At 58.0% G+C, this 12,351-nt stretch overlaps 2 protein-coding genes across 2 annotated transcripts; one reads left to right on the top strand and one right to left on the bottom strand.

Moving 5' to 3' along the window:
• Positions 1-490: 490 nt before the first annotated feature.
• On the bottom strand, positions 491-6,708 carry GID4 (GID complex subunit 4 homolog). Its single transcript, XM_084537258.1, has 6 exons — positions 6,275-6,708; positions 4,439-4,498; positions 3,538-3,645; positions 2,753-2,854; positions 1,936-2,066; positions 491-1,260 (listed from the first exon to the last, which is right to left on the bottom strand). Exons 1-6 carry the CDS (start codon positions 6,584-6,586, stop codon positions 1,197-1,199), a joined length of 777 nt encoding a protein of 258 aa, XP_084393384.1. The 5' UTR covers positions 6,587-6,708; the 3' UTR covers positions 491-1,196.
• Positions 6,709-6,939: 231 nt separating this feature from the next.
• Positions 6,940-12,028, top strand: ATPAF2 (ATP synthase mitochondrial F1 complex assembly factor 2). Its single transcript, XM_084537259.1, has 8 exons — positions 6,940-7,148; positions 8,292-8,336; positions 8,652-8,797; positions 9,279-9,376; positions 10,010-10,090; positions 10,226-10,338; positions 10,663-10,778; positions 11,412-12,028. The coding sequence occupies exons 1-8, from the start codon at positions 7,043-7,045 to the stop codon at positions 11,547-11,549; spliced, it is 843 nt and encodes a 280-aa protein (XP_084393385.1). The 5' UTR covers positions 6,940-7,042; the 3' UTR covers positions 11,550-12,028.
• The last annotated feature ends 323 nt before the right edge of the window (positions 12,029-12,351 follow it).

The raw sequence follows: 12,351 nt of genomic DNA on the forward strand, positions 1-12,351 counted from the left end.
CAAAATGTCTTTAAAAAAAAAAAAAAAACACACACACGCATACACACACACACACACTTTGGCACACAAGCCTTAAGTTATATCACTTGAAACATTTCAAAGTCAGGAGAGCTACTGAGTTTTTTTTGTTGTTTTTGTCGTTTTTTTTTCTTTTGCCTCGCAAAAAGGTATCAAGCAGTGGTGTTGGTGTAGCGATGGAGGTCGAGTACAACTGCTGACCAGGTCGAGGTGTCCCTGCGACGCTGCTCAACACTTGCGCTCCGGTTACTGTCCCAAAGCAGCTAGCTGATTACATACACGGATATAAAAACTGACAGAGACATTCCCAGTTTTCAATGTGAAAACAGTAAAATGTAATCGAGTAATTGTGCATTTGCCATAGGGTCCTTGGGAAAAGGAACCATAAAAATATTTTTTTTTTTTTAATAAAAGTCTTTTTTTTTTTTATATAACCCTTAACTTAAGTAAAGAGCAAATATACACCTATAAGCAGAGTTCAGATCCACTTTACTGAGAGCCTGGAAGTCCGTACAAATTAATTCCCAGTGGCGTATCCAGACTGGGAGAGCTCCCAGCTCCAAAGGGCCAGCGTTCCTGAAAGATCTGCAGCTCCAGCTAGCCTTGGTAGCCAGCGCCAAGCGAGCACTCGTTCAAGCCTCATCCGTCTCAGCCAGCTCTCCCCCGCCAGCCTGCGCAGCCGCCCGCCAAGCAGAGCCTCACGCCCGTGACTGCGCCTGGCTCTGGGAGCATCAGAGCTGGCAATCCGGGCAACAAACCTGAGTCCTGGCGATTTCAACCCATATCAGGCCGTAACAAGGAAAATAAAAGCACCGTGCTTGTATTTTCTTATTACTCAGAGGACAGACCACTGATTCCAGCTACTGAGAAAACAGCTTCCAGAGGAGAGCTGGGAGGAATTTCAGTGATAGAGAAACTAGCTGTGCAATAAGAAAAGTGCATCAAAAGGTATCTTAAAACCAGATTAAAGATCAAATCGCCACTCGACAGGAGGGAGAATCAAGCTCCAGCAGCCACGCTCCTTGGGCTGGGTGGGTTAACATTCAGGCTCTCTCTCACGAGTCCGAGGGGCAGGAGAGAAGCGTGCATTCCCGTGCTCCGACAGGGACACAGTTCTCCTGGCAGGCCATGCTCCCCTGCCCGCTTTGCTTCTGTGCGGTACCAGTTCTGGACAGTTGTCATCGGAATTCGTAGATAGGAGCACTGTGCTCAGGAACGTGAGTTAAATTCAATGACTGATACCTGGGGGGGAGGAAAAAGACGGGAGAGGATTACACAGAGCAACAGAATCCTCCTAGAACCAACAGCTCCTGCTTGGCAGGCCGCAGGCAGACATCCCGGTGGCTTTTCCCTTCCCTTTTGGGACGCTCTCAGAGGTGTTCAGGCCCCCACCTACCAGCGGTGCCAAAACCCTGGGAGGATCCAGCCCCGTTCCTCATTTCCATTCCCGTGCCTTTGAGCTAGCTGCAGCCAGACTGTTGGAGGTGGGCTGGCTGTGGGTTTTGGATGCCTTTTGAAGTTCGCCAGCTTTCATGTTCAAACAGCGTTTGCTACAGCTGAAAATTACACTCGGGTCTTTCAAAGCTTAGCTCAAGGGGATTTGTCTGAAAGCCTCCCAGGTACCTTCCCTCCCTGTGAGGCTGATTCACCTGCTGCGTGTGACAAATGCCATCACTATTTATCCAAAGCTATCCTGTTTATCCAATGCTATCCTGTGTCTTGCAGCAACACCTCGAGGACCGTGGGCTACCAAGCGCTGGCCCAACAAGACTCCTGCCTGAAGGGAGCAGCAGCAGAGCTGTGACACGCCAGAAAGCACCAGGCTCCTTCTCCCAGCCCCCTCTGACACCCTCTGGAGGGCCGAGGCACGGAGAAGAGGCAGCATTTCAGTGCGCAGAGGGAAGGAAGCCTCCTTACCATTCTGAACTCCTATGGTAGTAATAGCCCTCTATAGACGCTGCTGGCTTCTGGAAGCAGATGTAATAGAAACCAGCAAAGGAAGCACCGCTGATGTCTTTGATGGTGTGATCTGGGACAAGGAACTGCTCCTGCACGCAAAACACAGGCTGGGTTTAGAGATGCTGGTCAAACATCCCCCACGCACCCCAAACCTGCCCTCCCAGACCGAGCACTGGCACCGCTGACACAAAGGCATTCCTGGCTGAGCATTCCCCGTGCTCGTGGCAGCCCAGAGCAGAGCCCAGCGTGTTCTTTCCCCACCTGGCACTGCTTGAATTTACAGGGAAGCAGCAACCGAGAAGAGAAGCAGCTTTAAGGAGCACACGAGATCAGTTTCAGCCCGACACCTGCCCTCTCCCAACCAGATCCCAATCACAGAAGCAGGAACCAGAGCTGCCTGCTGCTTTCCTCCCCTCACAGATGCACAAAACTCGTGTCAAGAGGGAGGAATCGATCCAGCTGAAGAGCCGGGAGGGGCAGAGCACACAGGCCCAGCACAGGGGCTGGAGACACCGATTCTTCCACCCTCTCCGTGGCACCACCGAGCAAGATTTTCCTGTTGTGTTTTTAGGCATGGCTGCAGCCCTGAAGGACGCAATTAGCTGACTAGACGGGAGTCACGCTGGAATTTGTAAGCATGGCAGGTTACGAGGTTGGGTGGTAGGCCCAGATCTTTAATTTGGCCAGCAGCAGAGGTTGAAAAAGCTTCCGGGCACCACCAGCCTCTGCCAGCCAGCTGGGAGCAGCTCAGCAGGAGGGGACGCGCGGGGTTTACCTTCCATCGCATGAAGACGTAGTCCCCGTTTTTCAGATCCTCATAATCAAAGTCATCAGAGTTAAATGTTTTTGCATACTGGTAGAAAGCCTGGAACTTCCCCTGGAACAAAAGGAAAAACAATAAAGGCAAGAACCAGGATGCTTATTCCAGGAAAAGCGCCCCGTAGCGCTGGTTTCTGTTTTGGAGGGGAGAGCAGGATCCCCTCGAGGGGGTCGCTTCTCCCTCGGAGCAGTGCTGAGCACACCCCTGGAGCAGCCCAGGGGAACAAGGAGGACAGCCAGACACCCCCAGCCCGTGGTGGAAGCTCCAGAGCTCCCAGAGGGGTGCACGTGGACAGAACCATCCTAAACATCAGCCTGGCAAAGAGCAGGTCAAGGTGGCTGAGGCCAGCGACAGCCGTGCCCTGCCCTGGGGAGAGGCTGAGGGTGCTGGTGGCCTGGCCAAGACACCGTGCGTGTGCCACAGGGACACCTCTCCCCTTCCCCACTCCGTTTGTGACAAGCTCTCAAGACAAGGAGCGCGTTCTGAGGGGGCAGCACGAGATGGGAATTGCTGCTGCTTCCAACCACTGGAAGGCAAAAACATCCCCTCCCTCCTGAGAGCAGCCAGCAGCCTGCTGAAGGGACCTCCAAAAACCTCGAGGGGGAAGCGTGGGCACCCTCCAGGAGAGCTTTCCAGGCCCTCCTGACAGCCCCTGCATGCGCACCCCCTGCGCCTCACCTCTACACCAGCTGCTCAGCCGGGACTGCATCAGACCTACACCAGGGCCCCGAGTTATTTACCCAGTGTTTACGATCCACATCTTCGTCAGCATCCCACTTGCGTGTTAAGAAAGGGTGCTTTTTACTGATTATTTCCCCTTCAAAGAAAGTGGTGAGGGTTGGGTACTCCTAGGAGAGAAGAGAGGAGAGAGGATTTCGTCACCTGCTGACGGGGAAAAGCAGCAGCTCGGGGAAAAGCAGCAGCTCGGCTCGCAGCAGGGGCTCCGGGCTGCCCGAGGCTGCTCCCATCTCCCCAGGCAGCACGCTGATGCTGAAAATCCAACTTGTACACAAGCACAGCCTCCCCCCTCCTATTCCAGCTTTCTTTTGCCACTCTGTCACCTTCACAAAACCCAGAGGAGCCCCGGTGGAGCCGGGCAATCACAAGGGACCGTGTACAGATGGCACAGCTCCTCGGCCTCGGCCACAAGCTGCTCCTGAGCTCTGCATCTGAGGGTTAGGGGAGGCCAGACTGAGCTGGGGGGAGTGAACCTCTCCTGCACTCACCCGTCCTTACAGACACACCGTGCTGCAGCCAAAAGGGCCCTGCCCCGGGGAAGCACAGTAAGAAATGTCCCTGTGAGACAGCTCACAGCACACGGGTATGGAAGGAAGCGTGGAAAGACCCCGCTGCTTTGGGTCCTGTTTTATTTTCCACTGCAGGAGTGCCCAAAGCTGACTGCGGGGCCAGGTTCGGTTCTGCTCGGAGCCTGCAGGGTGCCAGACAAGCCTCCTTCCTTCAGGACTCCCCCACCAGGGCCCACCACGACAGGCTGAGCCATTCAACTACCAAGTGGTCACTTTTACTGCACGCCCCGTCCCTCCACTGCCCATTTTTGGTGGCAGCTTTCTCCCAGCCCACCAGGAAGAAGCAAAGCCTTTACGCAGCACCTCCCCTTGCTGCTTGGCCCTCGGCACTCACCTCCGTAAGGCCTTTAATCTTCAAGTATCCACAGAGATAGGAGTTTTCCATATCCACGTGCTAGAAGAGAGCACAAAGCCCTGCCATCAGCACGGCAGGAGGGCACCCAGGTGCCCCACAGCCGCTTCCAACCCCCTGATGCTCCACCAGGGCTCAGTTCTGCTGCAGCTGGTACCGATTGTCCAGCTTACAGCCCAGCATCCCTTCTGGAATCCCTTCCCCAGGGCTGGAGACACCTCGGGAAGCTCAGGCAGACCACCTGAAGGTGCCCAGAGCTCCTCTGACAGCCTCCAGCCCTGAGGGCTCCGTGGAGGGAAGCAGATCCAAAGCGAGAGCACCACCAGGGGAACCTCTCCCACCCCCTGCTCCACTTTTCCCCGTCAAATCCCGCCAGCAAACGGTGCTTGAGAGGAAAAAGCCAAGAGCACGCGTTCACTGGAGGTAAATTCGGGCTGGAAAGCATCGCCCTGAGCCTTGACACCTGCTCATGTAGCAGGCTCTGCCCGCTGATCTCTCACACGCTGCCCGTGCTCTGCCTCATACCAGGCCTGAGCACAAAGCTTGCTCAGGAGGCTGGTGACACCTTGTTTTGGAAACCAGCCTCCTGCCCTGCTCTGAAGCTCTGTGTCACCCTTCCTCTGAGCTCCCTGGCTGGATCGTGCCCCTCCTGCCGTGCAGAACCAAGGCAGGGGCTGCTCCTGCGCCGGGTGCCTTTAAACAAGGGGGTTTCCCAAGCTTTTTCCTGACATCTCTGGCTCATTTTTCAAAGCAAGAAGCGAGTTATTCAGGGAAGTGCAAACACGACTGCGAGGAGATGGCTCTCCCCCACCTGGGATGAAAGCAGAGCCACGTTTCCCTGCGCTCAGCACACGGAGGGCAGGCAGGTGCCTCTTCCCTGCTTTGAGCAGCGAGCTCTGCGAGAGGGCAGCGTGCAGTGGAGCTGCTCGGCCATGGGATGTCTCCACCAGGGCCAGGTACACTCGTGCAGGGCTGCACGTGAAACCAGAGGGGTCCAAATGCTGCTGACACCGTGGGACATCACCCCACGACGCCGGGCTGTGCCCCAGGCAGTGTCACGGCGCTTGTTGCCCCCCCCCAGACCCTGTTTGTGCCCCCAAAACAGGGGCAGAGCTGGGACTCGCTACGGGAGGGCACAGAGCAGGCAGCACTGTCCCAGTGCTGACTCCACACCCTGGCAGCTCTGCCCGAAGCGAGCGTGCCAACGCTCCCAACTAAAAATAAAATAAAAAGCATTTGGGGTGACAACGGCTGCGGGGAGGGCTGGGGCAGCCACAGGAGGCTGTTCCCCAGCACGGCTTGGGATCCTCGGCTGCCTGGCTGCGTGCTGGTGGCAGGCAAAGCCCCAGCTCCCCGTGCAGTATGAGGGGACGGGGAACACGGGGAGCCCAGCTCCAGGCAGGCAGAGCTCCCTGATGGTTTTGAGGCTGGCCTGAACGCCAGCTGGGGGGCTCCGTGACACCCCCCTCAGGCGAGGCAGGCGCTCACCCTGATGGGACACAGACAGAATAAGGAGATGAGGGGGGAGACCCCAAGCTGTGAGCCCAAATTATGAGGGAGGGGAGCAGGGATGGGGGCAGGGACAGGGCACAGAACCTCCCCCAGCCGTTGGGGGTGCAAGAAGAGAACAAAACGGGGAAAAGGAGAGGGAAGAGGGAGAAAACGGGGGGAAACGGGGGGAAAGGAGAGAACAGGGGGGGAAACGGGGAGAAGGGGAGGGAGCAGGGGGGAAACCAAGGGAAGGGGAAGGAGCAGGGGCACGGAGCGGGCCCTGGGGGGGGTGTTCGGTGTGTGTGTGAGCCCCGGGCCCCCCCTCACCTGCATGACGACCTCCACCTCGTAGGCGTTGCCCTTGCTGCGCTGCTGCCCGCGGAACTTGGCGCCGCTGTAGAGCAGCGAGGTGGCCACGCCGGGCTGCGCCGTGTTGATGGGGGGCGGCGGCACCAGGCTGCTGGCGGCCGGCACGGCCGAGGCGGAGGAGGCCGAAGAAGAAGAAGAGGAGGAGGAGGAGGAGGAGGAAGAGGAGGAGGAGGAAGGCGCCGCCGCTGAGGAGAACGAGGAGGAGGAAGAGGAGGTGGAGGAAGGCGCCGCGGCCCCACCCGCGCGGCCCCGCTCGCTGCGCACCGGCATCTCGGGGGGGTCCCCGGGCGCCAGCGTGGCCGGGGGGTGCCGGGGGTGCCGCGGCCCGGGGCCGCTCCCCGCTCCCCGCCGCCCGCTCCCCACCGAGGCCCGAGGCCGCCGCCGCCGCCGCCTCCTCCTCCTCCTCCTCCCTGAGGCAGCCTCCCGGCAGCGCCTCCGCGCGCTCCCATTGGCCGAACGCACCTCGGAGGGCGGGACTTCGGGGAGATGCGGAGCGTTGATTGGTTGTCTCGCGGTTTCTCCCGGCTCGCCGCGCCGCGGGGGGTGCTGGGAGTTGTAGTTTCGCACCCCCCCCATACGGGGAACGGGGAGGCCGAGGGGCCAAACCGCGCGCGAGGCGGGGATTGGTCGGGGCCGCGGGCAAGATGGCGGCGCCCACGGGGCTGTGCTGAGGGGGGGGGGCGGCCCCCGGTGTCCCCTCAGGGTCCCCTCCGTGTCCCCACCGCCATGTGGAGGGGTCGCTGCCGCCGCCTGCTGCTGGGCTGCGCCCCCCGGCCGGCCCCCGTGGTTCCCAAGGGGACGGGGGGGGGTCGTGGGTACGCCCCGCCGGCAGGTGAGGGGGGATTGGGGGGGTTTTGGGGGGTTTGAGGGGGTTTGGGGGGGTTTTGGGGGGGGGTGTGGGGATGGGGAGGGTCCGACAGGGTTGGTCCTGAGGGGGGTTCACGGTGGGATCCTCCTCGAGGTTGTACTGGGGAGGGAATGGGGGTAGGGTTTGGGGGCTTGGGGGGGGGGGTTAAGCGCCCCCAAAAAGGGTGAAATGCGCCCAAAAAGGGTGAAATGCCTCCCCAAAAGGGCGAAATCCCCCCAAAAGGGCGAAATCCCCCTCAAAAAAGGCGAAATCCCCGCAAAAAAAGGCTGAAATGCCCCCCAAAAAGGGTGAAATCCCCCTCAAAAAAGGGTAAAGTCCTCCTTTAAAAAGGGTAAAATCCCCCCCCCCCCCCGAAGGCAAAATCACCCTTAAAAAGTGGAAAATCACCCTTAAAAAGGGTAAAATCCGTCCCAAAAGATAAAATCCTCCCCTCACAAAAAAGGTAAAATGTCCCCCCCCAAAGAGTAAAATTTCTTCCCTAAAAGGGTAAAATCCACCCCCAAAGAAAGTAAACCCTCCCTTAAAAGGGGTAAAATCTCCCCCCCCCCACAGAAAAAGGGTAAAATCCCCCTTTAAAAAGTAAAATCCACCCCAAAAAAGGTAAAAATCCCCTCTGGAAAGATAATGGGTGCTCGTTCTGGGCTCGGAGTCAGCCTTCCCTTGACACCCAGGCCCAGTCGCATGGCCTCGCTTTGCTGCTTCTCTAATTATTTTTTGTTTCTTTGTTTGTTTTTTGGTTCTTTTTTGGGGGGTGGGGGGTGACAGAGACCTCCAGGGGTGACTCTGGCCTACAGGGGGCTGCCTGTCCCCTTGGCGGATCTTGCTGGGAAGGGGTGGATGTGGGGACAGCCACTTTGAGGGTGTTTTCTGGGGCTCGTTGTGGGGCTGCCAGACCCCACAGGTGACCCGTGGGCGATCCTGGCAGCAGCACCGGGGGCACCCACCACTTTCACGGCCCTTCCCCGGTTAAGCGGAGCTCCCTGAAGCAGAAAACGGGCCTGGATGTGGCTGAAGGAGCAGGATTTTGTGACGAGGCCAGGCTCGTGATAGCACCAGAGGTTCCCTCTGTTCTGATCTGCTTTCAACACTTCTGTTTTTCCCCCCCAGAGAGGAAGAGGTTTTACCAGAACGTGAGCATCTCGCAAGGAGAAGGTGAGCTCGGCTTCTGGGGCACGCAGGGGGCTATCACCACGAGGCAGCAGCACGCCTGCAACCCTGGTTTATGCAGAGCGGGGTGTTTGTCACCAGCCTGCTTCGTCCTTTCCTCATCTCTAGCAAAACCACACGGAGGGAAAGTTTCCAAGGTCGTTAGGGGGAAAGCAGTGTCAGCACGCTGCTGGTGGGAAGCTGCTGATCCCTCGCTCCCCTCAGCTCCAGCTCCGAGCCCGCTCCCTCCGCGGGGTTGTCTGTTGTTCCCCAGTGCCTGCTCCTCTTTAATTCCCCAGCATTTCTGCTCTGATTCCCCAGGAGGCTTTGAAATAAACCTGGACCACCGCAAGCTGAAAACGCCACAGGCCAAGCTCTTCACTGTCCCCAGCGAGGCTTTGGCCATCGCAGTGGCGACGGAATGGGACTCCCAGAAAGACACCATCAAGTTCTACACCATGCACCTGGTGAGCACGAAAGCTCAGAGCACTGGGGCTTAAAAATGGTGTCCGGATACAGAGCACGGAGAGAGCAGCTCGTCCTGATGCCAGTGGAAGTGGGGATGAGAGAGCAGCACCTGGGATAAGCACTGGGAGGGCCCCGCAGCTGTAAGGGCAGTTAGGTGCTGGCTGTGGCACTGGGGGAGGGTTTGAGGAGGGGCTGGAGGGCGTTATTGGGGACAGCAGGGGGAAGCAGGAAGGAGGATGAGCTCTGGGGAAGTCCCTGGGCTCTGCCCCGTGGTGTTTGATGGGCTGGCTCCAAAGGCAGAACCTCCAAAGGAGATTCCTGTTGGGTGAGCCATGTTTGCCTCTACAATTCCATTCTAGCTGAGCTCCTCAGCTCTTTGTCTGCCCCAAATTCCTCTGCTTCTGCTCAGCCTTGTACAACGGCAGCTGCTGCTTCCCCGAGCCTTGAGTAACAGTGCCTTAAAGTGCCTTTGTCCCACAGACCACGCTGTGCAACACTGCCCTGGACAATCCCACGCAGCGAAGCAAAGGGCAGCTGATCCGTGCAGCCGTGAAGTTCCTGGAGACCGACACCGTCTGGTACGGGAGCGGGGCACCCTCTGCAGCAGGGACGAGGTGTTTGGGAAGGTGGTTGGGGGAATTGAGGGGAAATGTCTGCCGTAAGCAAGTCACTGCAGGGTTCTGGTTTGGCCCCAGGGGTTTGGATTAGGTCAGGCAGTCCCGTGTTTGCAACCTCCTGCAACTCCACGCACTTACAGGGCAGAGGCGTGAGGGAGGGCAGGGATCTGCTCCCCTGTTGAAGTGTTTTGGAGGTGTCCTCGCTGGGCAGGAGCAGCAAGAAATGAACGTTTCCTTGGGGAAAAGCTAACAGCAGAAAGGCTTGGGAGAATCTGTCAGCCTGATCCCCTGGCACTCCAGTGCTGGAAAAGTGCAGGAAGGTGCAGTGGGGCACGTCCCCTGCTCCACTAAACCTTCCTGTGGCTGGCTTTGGGCTGCCTGCTGCATTTTTTTGTTGGATGTTTTGCTGTGTTACACAGCAAGGTAGAATCATCCTTAAGAGAACAAGGAAAAGCTCTGAACTCAGGGAAGGGTGAGGGGATCGTTCCTGCTCGCTGCAGCTGCTACCATGGGGTGGGCAAAAGGCCCCGGGGGCTGCGGAGGGCTCGGTTTCCCTCCTGATACCCAGCGGGGTTTTGTTGTGCCGTGTCCCAGCTATCGCGTGGAGGAGCCGGCTGCCTTGGCAGAGCTGCAGAGAAACGAGTGGGATCCCATCGTCGCCTGGGCTGAGAAAAGGTAAGAGGTCGAAGATCTTTCTCTTGACTCGTGCCCTGCCCTCCTGAGGCCGGCAGCTTTAGCACTTGTGCCTCAGAACCCCCGAGATCCACGAGCCCAAGTGCTTTCCTAAGGGGCTGTGCGTGATGGTTGCAGGTACAACGTGGCGATCGGTTCCTCCACCAGCATCATGGGGCCAAACATCCCGGCCAGCACCAGGGACACCTTCAGCAGCCACCTGGCCTCCTACAACATGTGGGCTCTGCAAGGTGAGAGGGGCTGGGCTGGGGGAGCGCTGCACGAGGGCAGGAGAGGCTGCTCCCTGTTGGAGAGAAGAGCTGCAATGCTTTTTTCCCCTCCTGCTGCTGTGCTGAGATGATCGTGGCCTCAAGGTCACTGGGGCTTTGTGCCTGCTGTTAAAAGCACGTTTGGCTCTTAGGAGTTCAAATGTGAGCAGGAGCTGTCGCTGGCCTGGTGATCTCCCTGAGGAGGTACCACGTCTCAACTGTCCCTTCAGAGCCTGCGAAAATGCTGCTGTAATGCTGCAGAAAACAGCCCTGAATTTTGTTTGTTTTGGGTTTATTCCCTTCCAGGTATAGAATACGTAATCACCCAGCTGAAATCTCTCATTCTGTCCATGGGCCTGATTGACAGGCACATTACCGTGGAGAAAGCCGTGCTTCTGTCTCGGCTGGAGGAAGAATACCAGGTAAATTGGTGCAGAACAAGCCTATAATTCACAGAGCAATCATCTCAGCAGGACAAACGCACCCCCCACCACAAATAACTGGCAAGGGAAGGGCCTGCTATTACGGGAGAGGTTCCACTCCGCCAGCCTCCCCCTCTGAGAGGGTTTGGAGCACGCTGCTGCAGAGCAGTGTGACGGGCACAGCCGCCCGGAGTGCTCCTGGGGCTGCCAGTTTCCTTGTGCAGAACCCAGATGGCTGATTTTTCTCCCTGAAATCTGGAGCGCAAAGTCGTGGATGGCTTCTCTTGCTGTGGGTTTTCCAGCCTGGAGGCCTTGCTAGACACCAAACTAATAGCTCGCTTGCTGTGAGAGCACGGGCTGGAAACTGGCCTGGCGTGAAGCTCTCCCTGACCCCAAAGCGGCTGAAATTGATGGGAATCTTTTCATCTTCCCCTAAGGGGTTTTGCCTCAGAGCCCGCTAGAGATGAAGCGTGTCCTTCCACCTTACTCCTCTGGAGTTCTCCCTACCCCAGCGGTCAGCAATCGGCACACCTCCTGGGCAGCTTGCCACGTTTCACAAACACAAAAGGGGAGGCTGAGCAGCTGGGTGTATGATCCCCTTCTGAACTGACTCCCGTTCCTCCTCTCCTTCAGATTCAGCGCTGGGGCAAGGTGGAGTGGGCCCACGACTACGATCTGTGCGAGCTGCGTGCTCGTGCGGCCGCTGGGACTCTCTTTGTTCACCTCTGCTCAGAGAGCTCCACCGTAAAACACAAGCTGTTGCAGGACTAAGGCTGCCGGGCCGGGCGTAGGAGGAGAACCCACAGCTGTGAGTCGCTGCCGTGACCCAGGGACGGTCACCACCACGCTGCCACCACACCTCTGGGATCAGCCTGGAGCTGAGGAGCTCTGGGAGCAGCTCCCTGCTCGGACTGCCTGCTGCGGTGCAGCGCCAGCAGTTTTGAGCCCGCGAGGAGGAAAGGTCAAGGTGAGCTCCCTCTGCGTGTTGGAGCCAGCAGCCCTGGCCGTTACCGCTGTCTGGAATTGATCTGATGAGCTCCCAGGGAAGAAGCAGCTTCCTGGGCAGGGCACGGCACAGACACACCCAGCATATGCCACATGTCTTCAGAGCTGCCAGCTCCTGACACGCACTCGTTATGGAAATCTGAAAACAGACTCGGCTGCATCTGTTCTTCATCCCTCAGTGTGCCTGCGTGTAACACCAGGGTCTCTCTGTTTGATTAAAGGCACGCCCCTGCTAGATACAGAAAGCCAGTGCTGCCGAGTGTTTCTTTGTTTTAATCGCCAAACCGCGGTGTGGGTTCCGAGCTGCCAGGCTCTAGGAATGGCTGCAGGCAGACAAAAACAGGAGCAGAACTGAACAGGCAGTAGCTACCAAACAGATCTGCTCCCTCTGCATCTTTCTGTGAGCCTCTCTGTGCTAGGTGCCCTGTCCTTGCAGCCAAGGAGTAGCAGGGAGCTGATTTATGCAGCCCTGGAACGAGACCCGGGGAAAAGCTGGGCTCCAGCCATCTTCGGAAGCACAGGGCACTCGGAGCTAAATCTGTACGTCAGGCAGCGCCAGCTACAGGGC

The sequence above is a fragment of the Aythya ferina genome (assembly GCF_964211825.1).
Source record: "Aythya ferina genome assembly, chromosome: 15".
Classification (NCBI taxonomy): domain Eukaryota; kingdom Metazoa; phylum Chordata; class Aves; order Anseriformes; family Anatidae; genus Aythya; species Aythya ferina.